General features: G+C 35.4%; 1 protein-coding gene across 2 annotated transcripts in view; it reads right to left on the bottom strand.

The window, feature by feature from the left end:
- LOC107720593 (zinc finger matrin-type protein 4-like) overlaps positions 1-22,627 on the bottom strand; it is a 28,127-nt gene extending 5,500 nt beyond the window's left edge. The window contains exons 1-6 of one of the 2 annotated variants that reach the window (XM_016528321.1): positions 22,521-22,620; positions 21,083-21,137; positions 18,063-18,164; positions 12,812-12,901; positions 8,336-8,492; positions 2,773-2,997 (exon numbers count right to left, since the gene is read on the bottom strand). In XM_016528321.1, the coding sequence (XP_016383807.1) occupies positions 2,773-2,997; positions 8,336-8,492; positions 12,812-12,901; positions 18,063-18,164 (574 nt within the window). In that variant the 5' untranslated portion in view covers positions 21,083-21,137; positions 22,521-22,620. Of the gene's footprint in view, positions 1-2,772; positions 2,998-8,335; positions 8,493-12,811; positions 12,902-18,062; positions 18,165-21,082; positions 21,138-22,520 lie in introns of both variants that reach the window. The other variant, XM_016528320.1, reaches the window with a different exon arrangement.
- Positions 22,628-23,063: the final 436 nt, after the last annotated feature.

Genomic DNA, 23,063 nt, shown 5'->3' with positions numbered 1-23,063 from the left:
ATGCCTTGGACTAGTTTTCGTGTCATTTACTCATATATAGTGCCCTGAAATGCAGACATCCCTGCTCCAGTAAACAGATTATGCATGAAACCAAATATATATTCCTCCTTCACACATAAACATAAGCTTATGTCCACATATGACTCATATATTCAAACAGCATGTCTGTTTGTGTAACCATCTAGTGCATGATGTGATTTACTATTGGGAGATGGGTGGTGTTAAATGACCCTTACATATGCCATACGACCCTCGCATATGCCACAAAGTAAGCACCTAGTCTGTTTAAACAACGGGAATCCTTTGTTATCCCAGTATCCGGGCAATCAGGCCAGATAATGAATGGAGGCTCATCTAGATGCCTCATCAATAACATTTACCACGGATCTATATTCAATCAAAGCCACAGATTACGTTGGCCTCGTCTTTGCAACCACAGCGCTTCAGCTTTTCTTTGGCATTGTGCACAGTCAATGATTAAAAACACATAACAGAAGGGGCCGTGAAACACGCTGATAAATCGTATCCTCCCACAGCTCTGTCTTCCTACACCAAATCTGTTCTCCGCCTCTAACTAGGACAGACCAGTAAATTATAAGCTTGTGTGAAGCTCGGAAAATCAGTCGCTGGCTTCCTGTGAGGTGGGAAGTCTGATGAAAATGCTATAAAAATGGGATTCGATTACCGCTGAACACTGATTTGGCACCCTGCTGTTAGCGCCGCAAACTTTTTAAGTTAACGACAGAACAGCGTTATCACAGACAATTGCTAATGAGCAAAAATAGCATGTCAAATACTATTCTATGTTTGTAGTCATAGACTAATATTACACGTCACAAAAATAGAGCATATTCAATCCAGAGAGTGCTTGTACTATTATTGGTGAGTGAAATACTGGGAAGCCTTAATGAAAACTGCAGCAATGAGTCATATTTATGAGTCACAAGCGTGACGTGAGGGACAGGACACTTTTTAATCAGAATCTAAATCCAACATTTGTCCAAACGGCAGCTGGTACGCACCTCCCACGAAGTGGTTTCTAGTCCCTCTATGAGTCAAAACTCACCAACGAGGTGGCTTTGTTGTCTGCAACCTCCGCCGTTGTCGGTTTGTTTGGCGAGCAAAGATCTTGTGCTCTGGGAGGTTCTTTGTCGCGCCATTAATTACCTATTGTTAACTGCCTCGAACGAAAGCTCTTTAGCTAGCTGCTGAATAATGCAAAACTTTAATGAAATGCCTGCTTGCGAAAAGACTCTAAGACCATTAAAATGCCTCTACTGAGGCCTGTAAAACAGAATGGTCAATGCTCAAATTATATCTGTGCTTAAACGGTGGCATTTACGGCGGGGTTATTTATGAGCCATTACCACAAACTAATGAAAACAAACATTGTTACAATTGAATGTGCTGTTTTAAAGGGACAGTACACCCAGAAATTAAAGCTCTGTCATCATGTGCTCACCCTCATTTTGTTCTAAACCCGTAAGAGTTTCATTTTTTTCTGCAGAACACAAAATATGTCACCCTTGTATGTGAAATACAAGTTTTTAAAGGGATAGTTCGCCCAAAAATGAAAACTTCTTTCATTAATTACTCACCCTCGTGTCTTTCCAAACCCGTAAAACCTTCGTTCATCTTCAGAACACAAATTAAGATATTTTTGATGCATTCCGAGAGCTCTCTGACCCTCCCATAGACAGCAAGGATCCTAACACGATTAAGGCTCAGAAACGTAGCAAGGAGATTGCTAAAATAGTCCATGTGACATCAGTGGTTCAACCGTAATGTTATAAAGCTACGAGAATGCTTTTTGTGCGCAAAGAAAACAAAAATAACGACTTTATTCAACAATTCGTCTCCTCCGCATCACCCTATAGCTCCATTTTGGAGAGTATCACATACGTAAACAACGTATGCAAGGTATGTACGCGGATAATTTGTTTACGTTCAGATCAAAGCATAAACAACGTAAACAGCATATCCGCATACAGTGCTGCTGATACAGAACAGCATACATTGTTTACGTATGTGAAACTCTCCAAAATGTTACAGGTGAGTAAATCATGGCATAATTTTCTTTTTTGGGGGAACTATCCCTTTAATGCCCTGAAATGCTGGCATTCATGCTCCAATAAACAGATTATGCATGAAACCAAATATATGTTTGTTCCAACACAAAACAGTCACCCTTGTATGTGAAATACGATTAAAGCGTTAAACTTAAAAAAAAAAAGCATGCAGAAGTATCATAAAAGTGGTGCAAACAACTGCACTATATTCCAAGTCTTTTGAAGTCATATGAATCTTTGTGTGATGAACAGAATGAAATTTTGAAAATTCGACTGAAAATTCTGATTGCATTAATTGCGGTAATCAGGTCCTATTAAAAGAATAATTTATAGTGGTTCTGTGAACCAAATCAAACGATTCACTCAAAAGATCCAATTCAAAAAAACAATCTGTTCACTAATCCAGATTTTTTTGAATAATGACTTTGCTTTATTTTTATTACTTTATTTAGATTTTCATCACACAAAGCTATGGCTTCAGAAGTCTTGGGGAAAAAGTGCAAATGGGTCACTTTTTTTTATAATTTTATGGGATTTTCGCATCATTTTTACATCTTAAAACCATTGTGTTCCACAGAAGAAAAAAGTCAAACACTATGTATGTGTTTGGAACAATTTAAGCGCGAGTAAATGATAACAGAATCACTTTTAATTCATGTTTGGGTAAACTATCTATGTTTTGCCCGTTCCTCTCAGAACATACCGTTTAGATCATCTCCGTCCTCCAGACTTTTACCCAGTTGTGCGAGGAGGTTAGCTTGGGCTGCGTTTTTTTTGTGCTTCTTTCCGTCGTAGTGCTGTCTGGCCATGCCGGGGTTGTTGAACCAGGCCTTACACATTTGGCAGTAGCGGTGTGAGAGTCTGTCATGAATAGAAGGACTTCCCGGCGAGTCTTCAGTCACTATATGCTCTGAATTGGCTGTCACCTCTGTAAAGAGAGGGTATAACAGACTTAGTATACTTAGTGTACCATACATTAATTACCAAACAGGCTACAGGTAAAAGCTATTAATGTGAAAACATCTGAGAAATTGGGCTTTGGCATTCATACAGAAGATGCATTATATGATCTTGCCCTCCATTCCTGCCCATTAATTTTCTACATTTTGAAGAAAAAAATCTAAAGAAAGCAAGCAAAAGAAATAAAAAAAGGGAAATATTTTTAGAAAAAAAATTTTGTGCAACATACCAACACAAGTTAACAGCCAGCCTTAAAATGGCAAATCCATTTTTCATTTTATTTACCAATATCCAGTCCAACACAGCAGGTGTGTGACAGCATTAATAACACATATTAGAATTTCCAAGACATGTGTACGTGATTCAATTGACATATTTTGCTTGCGGTCTGTCTCACCTGTCAAAGTACGGGGCACAGGCTCACGTCAGTTTGAAGTATTTCATGGGTAAAGGGCACTTAGGAACACGGGATGTCCCCTGTGGCTGCAGCTTAATAAGATGCATTCTGAATCTCATGACACTAATATGATGAATATGGCTCATAAACAGACGGGAGGTAATTTGTCTCACACTAGCAGGTCTAAGCTTGTGTTTTCCTCGTCTGTTTTTGAGAAGTGAATTTTTATTACAAAGTCGAGAACAAGGGATGTTTTCACCCGTCTAATTATACTCCGTCATAGTAAACGACAAACAAGAGACTACACTGACAGCAAGCCCACGTCATAACGTATAAAATAGGAACGGTGGATGACACAAATGGGGCGTCTCTCGGCTCTTCCACGGTTTTTCAAGTAGAGGATAGATGACACTGGCAGCTCTACATGTGTATTTATAGAAGGTATCAAAATAACTAGATAATATGAAGCATTCTTTTTCCTTTTTTTCTTCTTCCTTCCGTCTCAATTTTCATCCAATTCCCTGAGGTGTTTGAATAGAGGGTTGTTTTCATTATAACACATAATCAGAGTGTGATATGAAACTCTACCGTGACAAATACAGTGGCCTCAAAGTCTGAGACCACAAGGGAAAATGTTTAGCATTTTTCCCCCAATTTGATATACAAATGTTTTCATTGCAAATTATGGTATCAGCATAACAAATCGAGAATGAGTATTTCATCTATTTGAACATTTCTCTGCCATTTTCAAAAATGCTTTCTGGATGTACTGTGATAAGCAGCAAAAGAGAACACTTCAGCTCACTGAAGACAAGTCAACAGTCAGCGATTAAATAAGAATAAGAAACTAATTGAAAGCAATAGGTCCAAAAAACTACAGTAGAACAAATAAATAAGAAATGCTACATTCAATGTATAAAAAAACACTGCATATTCTTCACTGTGTAAATTAAATATATTTCTTATTATAGTTACAAAAGTGATTTAGTCAAGAGCAGTAAGAGATTTTTTTCTCTTTTGTTGTTTGATTAACATTAATGATAGACAGCAGGAATATTAGACTGCTATCACTTTAAGAGCTGCCCGGATCCAATATCCTGTTACACATGTGTTTTCTTTCTCAGCTGTTTGCTTTTATTTAAAACATAAATTACTGTGTTTACAATGATACTTGCAAAGACAGGCATTTTGACACATCCAAGTGTGTGTATTTAACCATTCAAGGCCAATAAAGTGGCAAAAATAACTCCCAATACTCCCGTGCCATATGAGCAACAACTTCACATGCGCACGCCTCTCTGACAGGACTCAGAAACAGTCTCTCAGACAGCGCGCACATATAGAGAAAAATTGTATTTTATTTATTTTTTTTTGGCTAGTATTAGTTTTTTGTGATATTGACACTAGTGACAAGAATTATGAATTTTCTATGGTATCAAAAAACTATATTGTGATATATATCATTACCGTGAAATAAAATTACTCATATCGTCATACAAGATTTTGGTCATATTGCCCACCCCTACTGAAGACTGGAGTAATGTAAGGAATGGAGTAATCACAGGAATAAATTACAGTTTAAAATATATTTAAATAGAAAACAGTTATTTTATAATGTAATATATTTCACAGTATTTCGGTTTTCACTATATTTCAATAAAATCTTGATTTGACTTTGACTTTCAAAAATATGAAAAAATCTTACCAACTTTTAAACGTTAGAGTCCTGTGTTTACTGTAAAAAGGTGCAGGTGCTACAGATCAACATAAATCCATAAATCCATGCGTTATCATTTGAAGCTTTCATAATATCTTATTTAAACTAGCTTTACAGTAATTGTGTAGATCTGCAGTGCAGCGGTTTGGTCAATTACTTGATAATAGCAATGACACTCAAGGATAATTTAATCAAATGATATCCTCATCTGTATTCCAGCCTCTCAGACCATTTCATCTAGGTCTTTTACACCTTATCATTATTATCATAGATATTAAAGAGTTATATAAGGTCTCACTAGAAACAACAACCTTTTTAGCTCATCTCAATAACACCAGTTCACGAATAACATGAAAAATCACCATCAAGATCTTTATGATGGCGGAAGCAGCCGCATAGCAACTATCCGACTGTAACCGAATAATGCTGAGCTACTACTATGACTGCTGAACAAACAACAAAAGGACAGTTTCTTGAACCCTATTATGGTTACTAATAGTTTTTAATGGTGTTGCTTAGTGATGCTTGCTATTTGGACAAACACTTTAAAAAGTCAGCACGTAACTCGTCCCGCACCATTTGTGCTGTGGACATAAAGGCACATTAAATCATACGACTTGTTGGTGAGAGCTGCGCTATTACCGTATTGGCCCGAATATAAGACGACCCTGATTATAAGACGACCCCCCTTTTTCCAGATGTACCTTTTGGAAAAAGGCTTTTTAAAAACCAAATCTTGTTTTTTCTCAGTAAAACACATTTTGTCTTCAATTATTTTCATATTGCATATTTTTCCTTTTTTTTTATTTTAAATTTTTGTTTTGAAAGTATGGTAAAAACTGGTAAAATGTACCAACAATCACATTAAAAAAATATACACTTTTTGATATACCATTAAAAAAAAAAAAAAAAAGGTATCCCATCTGAATTAGGACATTTAGGCTATCCATCTAATAGTAGCCTACCAAAATCTTATTAACAGTAGAAGTTAAATCTTACTGTAGTCTTCAAATCTGGGTACTGTCTTACGTTTTAAAATCACAAAGGGAGTTTGGTGCCATCAGGCTAACGTGACAGTCACGACTCATGCAGCTGTAAGGTTTTCTTTTTCTTTTGTTTTTACTCGCGATCTTTACAACACGCATTACATTATGTATTTCATGGCACACTCGTTTTATGCGTATTTGGCGCCACCTAGTGTTGTGGGTGTATTATTGACATGTCAAAGTCTAGACCCTGAATATAAGACGACCACGTTTTTTCAGATGTATTTCCAAGAAAAAAATATCGTCTTATATTCGGGACAATACGGTACTTTCTAAGCGACTGCATATACGATTGCTGCCTGGTGGATGATAAAACAGGCTAAACTATTTTGCAGAAAATTTACAAATCTAGTCTTGTGAATGGATTTCACCTCATGTATTTCCGTCATTACCAACATAGTTCAACGATTCAGTGTTTCCTAAAACCATAGTTCAAACGAACATTCGCAAACAGCATGACGAAAGAGGAACCTGCGATGAATCAAACATCAAATAAAGCAAAACGACAAGGAACAATTAATAATAGTAGTCATCGGCTGCCATGTTTGTTACAGCAGCATCTCAGAGATCTCGAATCGATGAATTAGTAGAAGCTACTACTCCACCGGTCCTATATTGTTGATCCAACGCGGATCAAACAACGAAGGTGCGACCATGTTTGGGAAACAGTCATGACTAGCTAGTTAGTTGGTGGTTAAGCAGTGAGTTACATTGTTGTACGGGAAACCCCAGATTAACTTCTCTTTTATTTGATCTGTTTCAGCATATACAGTGCTGCTTGAAAGTTTGTGAACCCCTTGCAGAATCTGTGAAAATGTGAGTAATTTTAACAAAATAAGAGAGATCATACAAAATGCATGTTATTTTTTTATTTAGTACTGTCCTGAGTAAGATATTTTACATAACAGATGTTTACATTTAGTCCACAAGACAAAAAAAATAGCTGAAATTATTAAAATAACCCCATTCATTGGTTCTTAATACTGTGGGTGTGTTTACCTGGATGATCTACGACTGTTTTTTTGTTTTGTGAGGGTTGTTCATGAGTCCCTTGTTTGTTCTGAACAGTTAACTGCCTGCTGTTCTTCAGTTTTCCAGCATCTTTTGCATATTTGAACCCTTTCCAGCAGTGACTGTATGATTTTGAGATCCATCTTTTCACACTGAGGACAATTGAGGGACTCAAACACAACTATTAAAAAAGGTTCAAACATTCACTGATGCCCCAGAAGGAAACACGATGACTATTAAACACAGAATAGGACTTATTCAATAACTGTTTTATTTTCTATTTGGGTTGATGTATATGCTTTAATTTTTTGTTTCCTGTCATGTCAGATTTGATTTCAAAAACAGTATCATAGATATTAAACTATTTCTTGTTTTGATTTTAAATCTGTATTTGACCTCAAAACGATCTCAAAGTAAAAAGTGGTGCTAACGTCTGATTTTGTGGTGGCTGTGCTTTAAATTTCAGTTATTATAATCTTAATTCAAGTGATAAAGAATTTTGAAAGTCTGACAGTAATCAGTGTCGAGTCCTACTGTAAGGTTAACCCTGCCTGGTTTCAAAATGATTAACAGTTGAAAATATTTGTTAGAAATTTAGAAAAGTAACCAAAAAGTAATCAGTAACATTACTTTAATAAAGTAATTGAAATAGTTACACTATTTATTACATTTTATATAGGGTAACTTGTAATCTGTAACCTATTTCAAAATAACCTTCCCAACACTGGTCTTGATATACAAGCCTAAATGCATTGAGATGCTGCCATGCGATTGGCTGATTACATATTTGCATTAACAAGCTATTTAAAATGTAGGTTTAGGGATTTTTAAAAATCCCCATACTCTTAACTGTGAGCAGCAATCATATCATATCTTATACCATACCTCATCAAACATCAGTAATACATAATAACTTGAGCATTAATAATAATGAACTCATTCTCAAGAATAATTGCCTCATTATCTCATATTCAGAGTCCATCCATGGTTGAACAGGTCACTTCCCCGCTGGCTGCTTAGGACGTCATATACACGTAAAACTCATTTAAGCATGAATACTGACCCGGGAACAGCCTGGCCTTTAAATATTGTGATTTAGACAGTGTGAACCTAATCTTAGATCAGCACCTTCTACCTTTAGATGTGATGGCAGGTGGCTCCCCCAGCAGTAGCCTGAGTCTCTTGGCGTGGATCTTGCCCTGGTAGTGCGACTGGGCCACCACCGCCGAAGTGAACGACATATTGCACAGCGTGCAGCACTTGTTCTTGTCCACGTCTCCCTCCACACTGCCCTGGGACGACACAGAAGCAGACACATACTCTGATATCCTTTAACTGGGACCATTTATCACCTTCAGCTAATAATACAGGAGAACAGGATGATTTATGAAGCAAATGTGTTTATTATAACTTTAAGAGGAAGATATGAAATTTGGCTGTCAAATTGGCAGATGTGGGTTGCGCTGTGGAGAAGTAATTTACAAACTTCTAAAAAACGGTGTAGCGTATATTCTACTTCCTGCTCTGATGCAACCGCTCGGAGTTTCTCATATTGACTGATATTGGCTCTGAGCGCTGTTGGGGAAGTTACTTCGAAACTTTAGCTCGCCAAGTTAAAAGCTAATCGTTATTTAAAGTGCAATCAAACTACTCTTTGAAAAGTCATTAGATACATTGCATGTAGATAGCTACACTGAAGCTTTTTGAGTGGGCAATATGAATATATTTAGATTGAAAATACATTACAAATTCCCCAAAATATAGTTGATAAAATATAAGTAATTAAAACAAAAAAATATGTTTCTGTAAATATATTTCAACATGTATATTAGCAACACACACACATATAGTGTATATAGTATATATATATATATATATATATATATATTTATATATAGTGCTGTCAAACGATTAATCGCATCCAAAATAAGTGTTTGTTTACATAATATATGTGTGTATATACGGTATATATTTATTATGTATATATGAATACAAACACATGCATGTATATATTTAAGAAAAATGTTATTTTTATATATTAAATATATTTATATATAATATCAAATATAAGAATATGAATATATAAATGAAAACATGTATTTTCAAAATATATACTGTATGTGTGTGTATTTATATATACATAATAAATATACACAGTACACACACATATACATATATATAATTGTTTGACAGCACTAATATATATATATATATATATATATACATATACTTTTTAAAACATTTAATACATTTATATTTTAGATATATTTTAAACACATTTTGAACAATATAAATATATTTAGATTGAAAATATATAAAAAATTCCCCAAAATATAGTCAATGAAATACAAGTAATTCAAACAAAAAATATATTTATGTAAATAAACATGTATATTAGCAACGTATTTTTGGTCATTTTTTAATATGTTGATATATATTTAAAGTATGTATGTATTTAAAGTTTTTTGAATATTGGCATGTATGTGATCAGATACACCAGATTAAAAAACACCAGAATACAAGCAATTATATATAACTAATATTTATTTATTTATTTATTTATTTATCACTTTAACAGCAATAATCAGCAGATAACTATTGCTATAAAAACAACATTTAAAATACCATTAATTGCAATGATACTTGATAAGTATTTGTATTTATTAATGTACATGAACCATTTCACCAGAGTGAATCAGACTTTCTCTCTAATGCAAAAGAGGATGATTTAGGTGAACAACATTTGATTATTGCCATTTTGCTATTGCTATTTGTTGGCTAAAGTAGCTTGCTACTGTAAGAGCTAATAATATCACGCTAAGTTCCGTTAGCTACTCTCCAGCATTACCGCTGTGCTATTGCTTCATTCTCTCTTTATAGGTACATCAGCTCCTCAGTTTGATATGTAAATCAATGGTCACTATCTTAAGTGCTAGGAAAGTGGCATTGCAAGGTCAATGTCATGCAATAAACATGCAGAGCTAGAGCAGGTTAGTTGTCTTTATAGATGAGTCTATGGAATTTGACTGCAAAAAACATTATAACACAATCTATGAATTCATTTTATGTCAAGAAATCAAAATTTGTGACCCTGAAGCACAAAAGCAGTCTTAAGTAGCACAGATATATTTGTAGCAACAGCCAACAATACAATGTATGTGTCAAAATTATTGATTTTTCTTTTATGCCAAAAATCATTAGGATATTAAGTACAGATCATGTTCCATGAAGATATTTTGTAAATAAATATATCAAAACGTAATTTTTGATTAGTAATATGCATTGCTAAGAACTTCATTTGGACAACTTTAAAGGCGATTTTCTAAATATTTAGATTTTTTTTGCACCCTCAGAATCCAGATTTTCAAATAGTTGTATCTCGACCAAATATTGTCTGATCCTAACAAACCATAGATCAATGGAAAGCTTATTCATTCAGCTTTTAGATGATGTATAAATCTTATTTTTTTTTAAATTGACCCTTATGACTGGTTTTGTGGTCCAAGGTCACATTTATCCTTTCTTCGCTGAAAAATAGACAGCATTTTCATGTTTTTTGAAATAAAATGTTAAACATTACATAATGAGACCCTGATTGACTTTCTGAGCTTTAATTGTTCTGTAAGCCTTGCACTTGAACCGAGATCTGTCCTTCCTGCCGCAGGCATCGATCTGTGTCCACTCATTCTGCTTCTTGTTATTCCTCTCCTGACATGCCATAATGTCTTTATTTACTCTCCCGAGGGGAAAGACCTCATCAACATCAGCTAAACCGAAAAGGTCCGTTTAGACATTGACCTTGGCTGGAAACACATCACAGCAACCCGTTTAATTTCAGGGGAATTTTTAATATTGCCAACTGCGTCAACACACAACAAACATGGCATCTTAAACTGACACAAGTTTACACTGTGAGAAAAAACGTAGAAATACACGAGGAGCAGAGACTCAAATGTTTTTAGATGCTTTATATGTATTTCTTTGGGGATTAGTTCAAGTCTGTTATTTTAATTAAAATAGGCAAGTGTTATCTAATGCTGATTTAGTGTCATCAAGATTAGAAAACTGAGTTTATATCAGAGGAAAAGGTTTTCAAGAGGTCTGCAGTTGGGCTTGAGACAACCACACATAGCGGATGCCATCACAGGACTGAGCAAAGTTCATGAAAGAGGGGAAAACTGGGGTAAAACACAGGTGCAAGCAATGATTATATTTAACTGAACAAAAACTGCAGTCTGTATTGCCATCTGCACCCCACAACACCCTTTGTTCCCGGTGGAACAGTTCTGACATTCCCTCATAAAGCTTGAATTATCACATGGATCAGGTCTAAAATTTTGTGAACTGGCAACCATGACTGTGTTTCTGGCATATAACCCTCAACTATATGACCAGACCATAAAAGTGCTTTGATAATGGTGGTCCTCCACTCATTCCCATCATGACTGACTGTATGACAATCACATGAAAATATTCAGTTATAAATTGATAAATAATTACAAAATAATGTATAAAAAAAATAATAATTTACATTTAAACAATTTGCATCATTATATTAATTATATGTGACCCTGGACCACAAAACAAGTCATAAGGGCCAATTTTTTGAAATTGAGATTTATACATCATCTGCAAATATTCTATTCTGTTCTATTCTGTTCTATTCTATTCTATTCTATATTTTAACAGTATGTGATACAATGTAAAAATGATTTATAAAAATAAATCTATATCTATAAATTAAAAATTTAAATACTTGCATCATTATTCTATTCTATTCTAATTTAATTTAAACTATTATTATAATATGACAAAAATAATATTTACATTTAATTGATTATTGATGTAAATATTGTTATTAATATATTATTTTTTTATCATGTTATATGTTATTAAATGATTATTTATATTATTATATTTTATGTTATATAAAAAATGAATTCAATCACGCAGCTTCTTCCTGTTAAAGTGGCCAGAATAAACTGCAACCTGGAACAGAGCAAAAAGCCAGTCCAAATGTTCCTTTCAACATATTAGTAAAATATTGAACATTATTTTATGATGTTTTTATGCAAGTTGCTTTGGTAGGAAAAAGTCGCCTAAGAACAAAACTGTAGGCATAGTTTGCAAGAATATTACAAATATAACCATTCAAACTCATTTTGTATGACCTCTAGACTTTCAGCAGTCCAAACCACAGACATGCACAAGCCATGTGTGACATAAAGTGATAGCTTGTCATGTGAAACATGTAACAAAATGAACTGGGTCATTCTTCGTACTCCTAAAAGATCCACTTCATCACTACATCCCAATGATAGGCTGAAATGTGAGAGATGTGGGACTGGGCAGAAGAAATAAGCTCAGACGAGCAGGTCATCCATGTCAATCAATATGTTGTGGACATAAAATGGTTTTCCTGTGGTAGCTACATCTGGGCTCCTCGACGGAGTAATGAAACTGCCAGCTTCAATTGTTCAAAAGGAAAGTGGCTTGGAATCAGTGCTAGTATTTTTTCTCTAATCTACCTTTAATACAAATAGCGTAACTATCTATTAATATGAATGTATGTACATTAAATGGCCATATGCAAGTGTGTTTCTTCACTTACATTGTCTGTTCGAAGCTTCTTTGCAGGACAGCCACCATCCACCGGGTGTAACATGTAATACAGACGAACTTTGTTTGCATGCTTTCGACTCTGTAAGAAAATGAGAGAGATGGGGCAATATATGAGAGGTGCTTTCACAAGCAGCCAGTTACATTCAAGTGTTGACAGAAAAACAACTCGCTATTGATTATCAAACTAGCGATGTCAGGGCCCAAACAATTCTCATCAGAGCTACCAGAACACTGCTTTCATTTCTCAGAGCTTGATATGCCCCACTCTAGGCTGCGAGTGATCGCTCTGGTGGGTGGATAAAGGTCCATATTGATTGTTGTGCAGCAGATGAATGGCCAGCCATATGAGCAGTGAAAAGGCACCAGAAGAGTAATTCTCACAGGGGGTCCTTCAATCCATTATCAACCAACCAACCAGAGAGATATCTGCCCCAAAACAGTAAATCTGCATGAAAGTGATGTGGAGTTATTTCTCGCTTTAAGCCACCTTAAACTAAAATGATTTGTAGCAGATTTGTAGATGCCTGTAAGACAAAGGTTGTTGGGAATCTAAAAGGCAGAACATTAAAGGAATAGTTTACACTATAATAAAAACTCTGGTCATTCCAAACTCGCTTTCTTTTATCTAAAGATTTTGCAGAATGTTCTCTTTTCATCAATGTAAATGACAAAAAAGTATCATAAAAGTGGTTTGGTTGACTCCTTGAATTCAATTTAAATGTTTATTCAATCATCTTCTACTTTATAAAATAAAAATGGCAGGTATTCTGTGCAATTTCAGTATAATGCTGTGCAATTTCAAATAAAGATGAAAAATATAAAAAACTGACTTTTATCTTGCCGCAGTACTCAATGTCAAAATAAATTATTAAAATAATATCTGAGAACATTTACTTTGTGTTAACTTGACAATGTATCTTCTACCCACAATTTCAGTAATGTTAGGTGAATAAAACTGATTTGGTTATTATGTCTTACTGTTTAGGGCTGTCAATAGAAGACATTTTTTTAATTAATCTCATGATTTCTGACTTATCTTTAGTTAAGCAGAATTAATATTAAATTCAGTAAATGTGTTAAATTATATATATATATATATATATATATATATAGTAATTAACACATTTAAAGAAAGAAAGAAAGTCATTTTCCCTCCAAACCTGTAGTATGAATTACTTTATCTTGACTTTTTTGACTCATATTCATTTCCACTGTATGGAAAACAGCAGCATGAACATTCAACTAAATATTTTCTTTTCATTTTAGTTTATAACTGTATATGTTTGAGTACTAAAATATATATGGTATTTTACACTTGCAATTAATTACTTTTAGTAGAACATTTTCTATTTTACTATAATTTCTCTTATTTTAAGTAATTTTAAAATGTAATTTGCAGTTATTCATGGGCATACATAGTTCATTTCTTCAAGCCATTGCATACTTTTATGGTGCTGTTTTAGCTCATATTCATTTTCATTGTATGGAAAACAGTAGTGTGAATGTTCAGCTTGAAGAATGTCAGGTTTGGGACGACATGGGGGGAGTAAATGATGATTATATTGGCTGCACTGCTCCTTTTACAGCTGAGAGTAACTGTTTCAATAATTTTGCAAACACTATTACTAAAGCTGTATGTATTTAGTCAAGCAGACCTTGTGTCAGGCCTATCTGAAGCATTGATATTCCACTTGCACCTGAGTTCTCATTCACTAGAGTAAATTTTCACCTCTGTGAGGAGCTTGGAAATAGAGCAGCGAGGTGCTAATTGACCCGGGACACTCTTGATAACATCAAGTCGTGTTCAGTCAGCCATGAGGCGTTTCCTCTCTTGTTGATCTGATCATTTCAACCCACTGACACAATATCAGGCCTAAAAACTACAACGAACGACTCGGTTGGACTACAACGTATATTTTCCGGGATTTGTGATATCACAAATATCGACGAATGGGTTGACCTGGTTGAGCTGCACTAGAGAAGGCAACGAGTGTTATCACTATGTCGGAGACACGCTAGCTTTCCCAAGACAGACGAACTTAGAGTGGTTACAATCATCCGGGTTTAAATCACGCTCAAATTGATTTGATTTTGACTGAAGCTGAAGCTATGGCGGCTATGGTAAGGACTGGGGAGAGAGGTGTTGTAATAATGTAAAATACTTGAAAAATAATGTGTTTTTCGAACAACCTAGTATGAGAGCCTGTTCTAGTACACCCCCAAAACAAAATCAAGACTTTGTAAAAGAGCATAATAGGACCTCTTTAAGGTATCTGACCCTCAATAGATCAAACGGAGTTTTCTGAATGCATTTACCCAGTGACGCCACAACATCCCAGTTAGGCGGTTCTGATAAATGTTTGGCATTGATCCTAACTGTCTGTTGTGGTGTAATAAGCGCAGCGTCTAGAGCTGGCTTTGGCTTTGTTCATTCTAGTAAGCTCGACTCTCCTCAACGGGGTGGTGGCACACGGATCGGTCTCATTAAATGCATGACCACACAGCCTCATGGCTCTCTCTCCAGCAAACTTCTACCATCCTCATTATAGCAGCAACCAGCTGACAATATACTTTAATATAAACATTTGATATAAACACTTTGATTCAGATGTTTAAATTATTCATCGTAAAGTTGGCTGGTTTGGTTCGAGGCTGATATGCGTATAAAGAAAATAAATGGGGAAAAAAGCGTCACTGTTGTCACATCCTGTTAATCATGCCGATAATAATTAATAATCCCACACTCTTTGTTTGGAGAAATATATTTAACCCCACATTGACCTACTGCTCTAACAATCTCTAAATATGATCTTTGATTTGGAAACACCGTCAAGAACGCAGCCAGTCCATGTGTATCAACAGCTATCCTGCATGATCATACCAAGCAACAAGAAGGTCAGATAAAATCTGAACTTCTCATGTTGAAAGCCTCATCATTTAAACATGAGAGACATGATATTGCCGACGAGACCAGACTCTAGATTGGGTTAACAAGCTAACAGCTGGTTCTCAGCCAGCGCAAGTGTCGACCACATGGCTCCGTTCCCTCAGGAGACTGACAGCAAGAGGCAATAAAGAGGCAATAATTAAGACATCTCCATTCATGGCTGAGGTAATGACTTATGATGCAAGAAGCTGTCATCAACCACTGTCTCAGTCGATGCATCAGACAGAACCGCAAACACAAATACCAAGCATGCAAAAACCACTGGGCTACTCAAGCCAAAAAGTCGCACTTTTGGACAAACAGCCATATCATATCTGATATCATGAGCCCCAGTTGGTCTGGAGGCCTGGATGATTGGTGTGCAATATAAAGACCAGCACATCTAATTCCTCAGGTTGTTTGGTGAAATAGTGTATGCTGAAAGGAGCAAATGAAGAACAGCTGGTTGTTTCTGAGAACCGTTGACTTACTGAGATTTTGAACTTGGCCCGACAAAACAAATGCTATGTAATTATCTGACTTGGATCCTGCCTTCACAAACAGCTCTGAAATTGCCAGGAATAATGTGGCTCCTATAGCGAGCTGCTGCAAAAAATCGGGAGAGTTTTAAAAAGACAGAACGCAGACAATGCGTTGCTAGTGATCCATATGCATCTAGATAATGGTGTATCCCACTGGGGTTTATGCATCGGCGAACCGTTAACTGATGCAAATAAACAAAAGCAATTACTTTTTTTTAAATGTACTAAAATGCTTACACAAAGAGGGTAATTTGTGTACCCCCTCATGCTCTGTTAGTGTAAGTGTAGTTGAAATTAGTCATGTGACTTGCATCTGTGATGGTTCAAGTGGGTTTATTTGGGCTCCCAAGGCAATGTTGTTTTAGAACAAATATAAATGCGCTATAGATATAACCAAGCAAATATATAAAGACCACATACTTATTGCTCAGGGAGTACATACTACTGTTGAAGAAGTTGAGGTCAGTAAGATTTTTTGAAAGAAATTAATAATTTTATTCAGCAAGGATGCATTAAATTGAACAAAACTGATAGTAAAGACATTTATAATGTTACCAAAAATGTATTTGCTGAAAATTCAGCTTTGTATCACAGGAATCAATTGCATTTGAAAATATGTAGAATACACTTATTTTTAATTGTATTATCTCAAAACAACCGTGTTTAAGACCCCACATTTTTAAAGGGATAGTTCACCCAAAAATGAAAATTCTGTCATTAATTACTCACCCTCATGTTGTTCCAAACCTGTAAGACCTTCGTTCATCGAAACACAAATTAAGATATTTTGATGAAATCCGAGAGCTTTCTGACCCTGCATAGACAGCAATAGACAGCAGTGCAACACATTCAAGCCCAGAAAGATAGTAAGGACATCGTTAAAATAGTCCATAGTCCATGACATCAGTGGTTCAACCTTAATTTTACAAAGCTATGAGAATATTTTTGTGTGAAAAAACAAAAACTTTATTCAACAATTCTTCTCTTCCTCTTTTCTACATTTCTGGGCCTTGAATGTAGTTGCGTTGCTGTCTATGCAGGGTCAGAAAGCTCTCAGATTTCATCAAAAAAAAAATTTTTGTGTTCCTAAGATGAACGAAGGTTCTTTTATCCAAATGCTAAATCATACACACACCAGAATGGGAAAGATTATTTTTCAGAGATTTCTCTTTCTTAGATATTTCTCTTAAAACTACTTTGTACTAATAAAAAATTGACAAGTGAGACAGCTGTTGATATACAGTAACAGTACAGAGATATAAATGTGGACACTCATGGAAGAATGAATAATAAATGTTTGAGTTCTTATTGAAATCTCAGCCTTTTGATTGAGATATTGAGATTACCAGAGTCAGAGATTTTTCAAGAGAAAAATCAGACGGAAGACATGCACCAAACTCTCCATTTGGTGTCCATTTAATCTTATTTTTGTCTGGAAGAAATAACTGAGGTATTATTCTCATTTAATTTTAATTTCTGATTCACTTCTGATCTCCCCGATGTTTTTTCTTTCCTATGGGCATATCTACCATGATATCATCATAAATACATTTATTTACATACCGTGATTGATGGTGGGTGAAATTCATCCCCCTTTTTTAATTGCATATGAATATTAGCAGCAAAAACCTAATGAACCTACTTATCTCCCCTCATTTAAGAAAGTGTGCAGCAGACCGTAGAACATTATTGACAGCAGATCAAATTAACGGCGGGCTATCAGTAAATGTTTATGCTTTATGTGAACGTGTGTGTGTGCGCGAGTTACTCACCTCATAGTGGGCGACTCTCTGTGACTCAGAGATAAGCTGAGCGCTGCACACTTTGCAGTAGCTGTCAGTGAATAACCCCAGATCCACTTCTGTAGATTTCATCTGAAGACAAATATTATGACAATTACTCATTTTTAAGCACGTAACATGATTGGTCACACATTCATTAGCAATGCCTCAAACTAGAAGAGTTCTAAGGTCTAGCGAGACCGTCTCAAATATCATATCACTCATTATTACAAACTTCTCAATAGTATAACAGTTGAGAAAATAATCCAAACACAGCTTGATTGGCTAATCAAACCATTTTCGGTGTATTTGTAAAGTCATAACCTCGCCAACATCAATCATGTAAAATTTCATCGCTGTGACATTTTGAGTTTATCATACAGTGACATTCTTTGCGCAAACTGATGAAATCTGTGACATTTGGATTTGGCAAAAGGAGAGGGATGTTGGAGAGGAGGGGGTATAATGAGACAGACAAGAAGGGAGATAAATCTGGCACCGCTCCGTGTCAAAAGAGGCACCAAATTGCTGCTGTGCCTGGAGGAGAAAGCAGTGCATACTTTTTAATGCTGATCTGGGACCATCTGACGTTAACCTTATACTGACCTTTAATAATTTAGACACTGCGAAAAGATTGTAGGTCATAATTAGGGATTTCTAATGACAGAACGAGCTGAGGTCATCCATTTGGGCCATACACTCATTTGGAAAGCTCCTGGCACCTGACAGGGATCTTAAAGGAATAGTTCACCCAAAAATGAAAATATGCTGAAATTTTACTTACTTTCATGACATTGAATACTGTATGTAGATGATTTGTTTTTTTCATCAACACAGATTTGGAGAAATGTAGCATAGCATTACATCACTGTCTCACCAATGGATCCTCTGTAGTGAATGGGTGCCGTCAGAATGAGAGTCCAAACAGCTGATAAAAACATCACAATAATCCACAAGTAATCCACACAACTCCAGTCTATCAACTGACATCTTGTGAAGTGAAAAGCTGCACGCTTGTAAGAAACAAATCCATTATTAGGGCATTTTAACTTTACTATATGATATGTGCATATTTCTCTTATGAATAGAGGACTCGTATTTTAGCTTAAGTTAAAAAAGTTCAAAACATCTTAATGATGGATTTGTTTTTTACAAACACACAGCTTATTGGTTCAAAAGAAGTTAATTGATGGACTGGAGTGATTTGGACTACTTGTGGGTTAATATGATGTTTTCATCAGCTGTTTTGGACTCTCATTCTGACGGCACCCATTCACTGCAGAGGATCCATTGGTGAGCAAGTGATGTAATGCTGAATTTCTCCAAATCTGTTCCAATGACAAAACAACTTGGATGGCCTAAAGGTGAGTACATTTTCAGCTAATTTTCATTTTTTTAATTCAAATTCATACATCATTTACATGTCATTCCACAGTTGTATGACTTCCTTTCTTCTGTGAAACACACACATAAACACACACAAAAAAGATTTAGAAGAATGTTGCTACAGGTTTTGTATATAAAATTACAGTCAGTGGGATCAAAAACAGCATAAAGCTGGACCCTATTGACTTTCATCGTATGGACATTTTTCAGACATTTTCTTTTGTGTTCAGTAGATGAAAGAAAGACATTTGGGTTTGGAGGGCGAGTAAATTATCAAATTTTCCATTTTTGGGATGAACTCATTAATTCACTAAGCTTAATCAAATCAGAAAGTAACCTACAATAAAAAATTGAAAAGTATGAACACACAATGAGGCTGTTAAATAGTCTACAAAATGGGCTACTTTAAAATCAGCATGTTTTCTTTAAAAAAAAAAAGTATAATCTGCAATTGTCCTGTTTTTGTGTGCTTTGATGAAGCTTTATAGTCATTCGCAACCATTTTGAGATTATCATGGGAGATATTATTGTGCTCTAGATTCTACTTCGGAGGAAACAACTGCTTCGGGCTCATTTGTGATTCAAGGGCATTGCCAACTGAAATTTGAATAATGATAAAAGAGTTTTATATAAATAAAATTAAGGTTGTTTTCAAAGCCTTTCTTCTCTCCCTAGGGATACATTCAAACCGTCTATATATCCCATAACTATTCCAGACAAGTTGTTTGCAGGCAGAAATGATGTTTCAGAATGTCTGTGACCCTCTGATGCCGCCCAAAAACGAAATAACACCCTGCAGCATTCTTTACACCCAATAATCCAAAATCATTACTTCCAAAAAAGCCATCTATCCTCTCTCAAAATCAAACAAATGCATTCTCACTTATGCATTGAACTTTTGTGGTAAAGATTTGTATACAGCCTCAAAAGTAAATAACTGAATTATGGGTTGAATTGAAGTTACTGCCACTCCAAAAGCCCTTCTAAATGATAATCAATGTGTCAAATGGAGATCAGAATTGCAACTGGCCCTGCCAATTTATGTAACCTTTAATTTAGACATGCAGGATTACAGCAGCTTGAGAAACCAATTGGGAATTACACCATGATTGATCAGACACTGTATATGAGACTTTAATTAGAACTGAGAATGACTTGCGCAATACTTATGATTTCTATCAGATGTCACTTGTAACTCCAAAGACAGTTTAGAAATCCAACTATCTGAAATCCAACATGAAAGATCTCTACAAATTACCCTGAAATAACTCTAATAAAAAGACCAGAGAGGAAAAAAGGAAGGAAAGAATTGAGCAGAAATGGTTTTCTGAAGAGATGAATCTTATCAGAATCTCTCCTGTCAAAGTTAACCACGTCAATACAAGCTGTGGCTAACAAAGGCCTGATCGGATGAGCATAACGCTCTTCTTTCATGTGTGGAAAAGTGATTGCTTGCCTCGCGTAAGCCCCAGAACCACATATTAATTTCCCCTAAGTTAGAAAAAAATGCAATTTCCATTCTTTCAATGAATGTTATAATGGAGAATGAAGTGAGGAGAAAAAATAAATCAGTGAAAGGAGGCACAGGAGAGCAGGTGCTTTCTTTTCATTCCTACAAAACCCACCGTTTCTGAGATGAGGAGAAAACTGCAGCTGATGTGCCTACAAAGTTACCAGCACCTATAACACAATCGTTGAAGACAATGACTGAACTCATAAGCACAAGAATATTCGAATATTAATAAAACATTGTATTTTTACATATTCTGATTATGTATGTGCCATAAACACCTGATTTTCATAACCAGAATAAACCAATATTCTAGTTTCTAGAAGTCTGAACAGGATACAAACATTCCTCTGCTGTTCAGAATTTTTGATCATGTGAAAGTCTTAGAAATATCAACTTAAATATGTATGAATCACTCTGCAATATGATACTGTATACCCAAAATCTTTATGTATCCATATTTGTTTAATATAACAATTTTACACTTAAAGTCCCCATGAAATCAAAATTAAAGTTTTTTGGGTGTTAGTATCAATATGTTAGTCTTAAGGTTATCTATAAGGCAGTGTGCTCCAAAACAGTGACAAAATTCGCATTTAGAAGATATAAGCATTCAAAGCTTACAGTTCGTCACTTCCGCCAAAATGGCTCAACGAAATGTATCGGAGCTATTTGAATTCTACACAGAATGCTATATTTTATGGCAATATGGATGAGATTGTGGCTGGCATACCCTGCGGCTTTACGGAGCTCAACGGCTCTGAACGGCTCTAGCCCAAGCTGTGATATAAACGAACGCTATTGGCTATTTTAAAAAGGGGCGGGGCTGCTTGATATGTCCCGCCCTGTCTTCCTGTTTCAGTTAAAATGACGTCAACACATAGAGTAACGCTGCGTGTTTCTAAGCATTTCAGGGGACCTTTAAGGCTCATCAGATTAAGATCAATCATTAATATCTTGACTGAAAAATGTAAATTCTGTCATAATTTACTCACTGTAAAGTTTGTTCAAAATCTTTTTTTCTTCTGCCGCTGCTGAACACAAAAGAAGAAACGTTGAAGAATGTGGGTAAACTAAAGAGTTTCTGGTCCTCACTGACTTACTGAAATAGCATTTTGAATATTTTTTTTCATTCTATGTAATTCAGTGGGGACCAGCAGCTGTTTGGTTACCCACATTATTCGAATTATATCTTCTTCTTCTTCTTTTTTTCAACAGAACGAAAGAAACTCATACAGTTTAGGAACAGCTTTAGGGTGGGTAAATTATAACAGAATTTTCTTTCTTTCTTTTTTTTGAGTGAACTATCTCTTTAAGGTGTTTAAATGAAAGTCACAAATGCTCAGCTTTTATAAAGGTACTGAGATGGGATTTACATGAGCACTAAAAAAAAAGAAAATTTAACAGCTTCACAGAATCATAATAGTAGTACAATAATAAACTCAAACTCAAAAAGAATGAAACGAAGTTGCTCTTCTACTATGTTTAAGTTCATGCATTATGAAGAATAAGAAACGCTGGACATTCGCGTAAAAGTGAAAACAAAAGCTTACTTGTAATTTCAAACTATATCCCTGGTGCAGGTAATCGGGACAAACAGGCAGATGATTGTTGATCGTACAGTCCATAGAGTGTGTGTAAGTGATGCTGAGCGTGCTGTGTGTCTGCATCAGTTCCTCAGTGAGCTCCATGTTCAGAGGCTGCTCTCCGCCCCGCGCCGCGCTCATTGGCTGCTACCGCCACACATTAGCAACGTGCAAATCAAGAAATAATTCATTTAAAGAAAATTAATTGTCATTTAACTAATCTGTGAGCTGTTGAAGTATTTAAAAACGCATGAGTGATTTAAAAAAAAAATCAATTCAATTTATTTTTGTTTGATTGGGAACGGCAGCCTCTTTCTTGAGGTCAGTGTTGGCTTGTTTCTCATTTTGGTGATGTCTACCAAACGTATGCGATACGAAATGTTCTTAGAACTTTCATAGAAAAACTTTTTTTTTTTTTTCTTGTTTTGCGTCCATTCGAATTATTTTTTTAAAAAAAAACGTCTCGAGACTCCGGTATGCTGTTACAATCCGTTGCGCGCAGCTTCTGAA

This window comes from Sinocyclocheilus rhinocerous, unplaced genomic scaffold, assembly GCF_001515625.1.
Source record: "Sinocyclocheilus rhinocerous isolate Xijiao unplaced genomic scaffold, SAMN03320098_v1.1 scaffold603, whole genome shotgun sequence".
In the NCBI taxonomy this organism is placed as follows: domain Eukaryota; kingdom Metazoa; phylum Chordata; class Actinopteri; order Cypriniformes; family Cyprinidae; genus Sinocyclocheilus; species Sinocyclocheilus rhinocerous.
The sequence above is the reverse complement of the archived record's forward strand: the minus strand, read 5'-3'. Positions and strand labels throughout refer to the sequence as shown.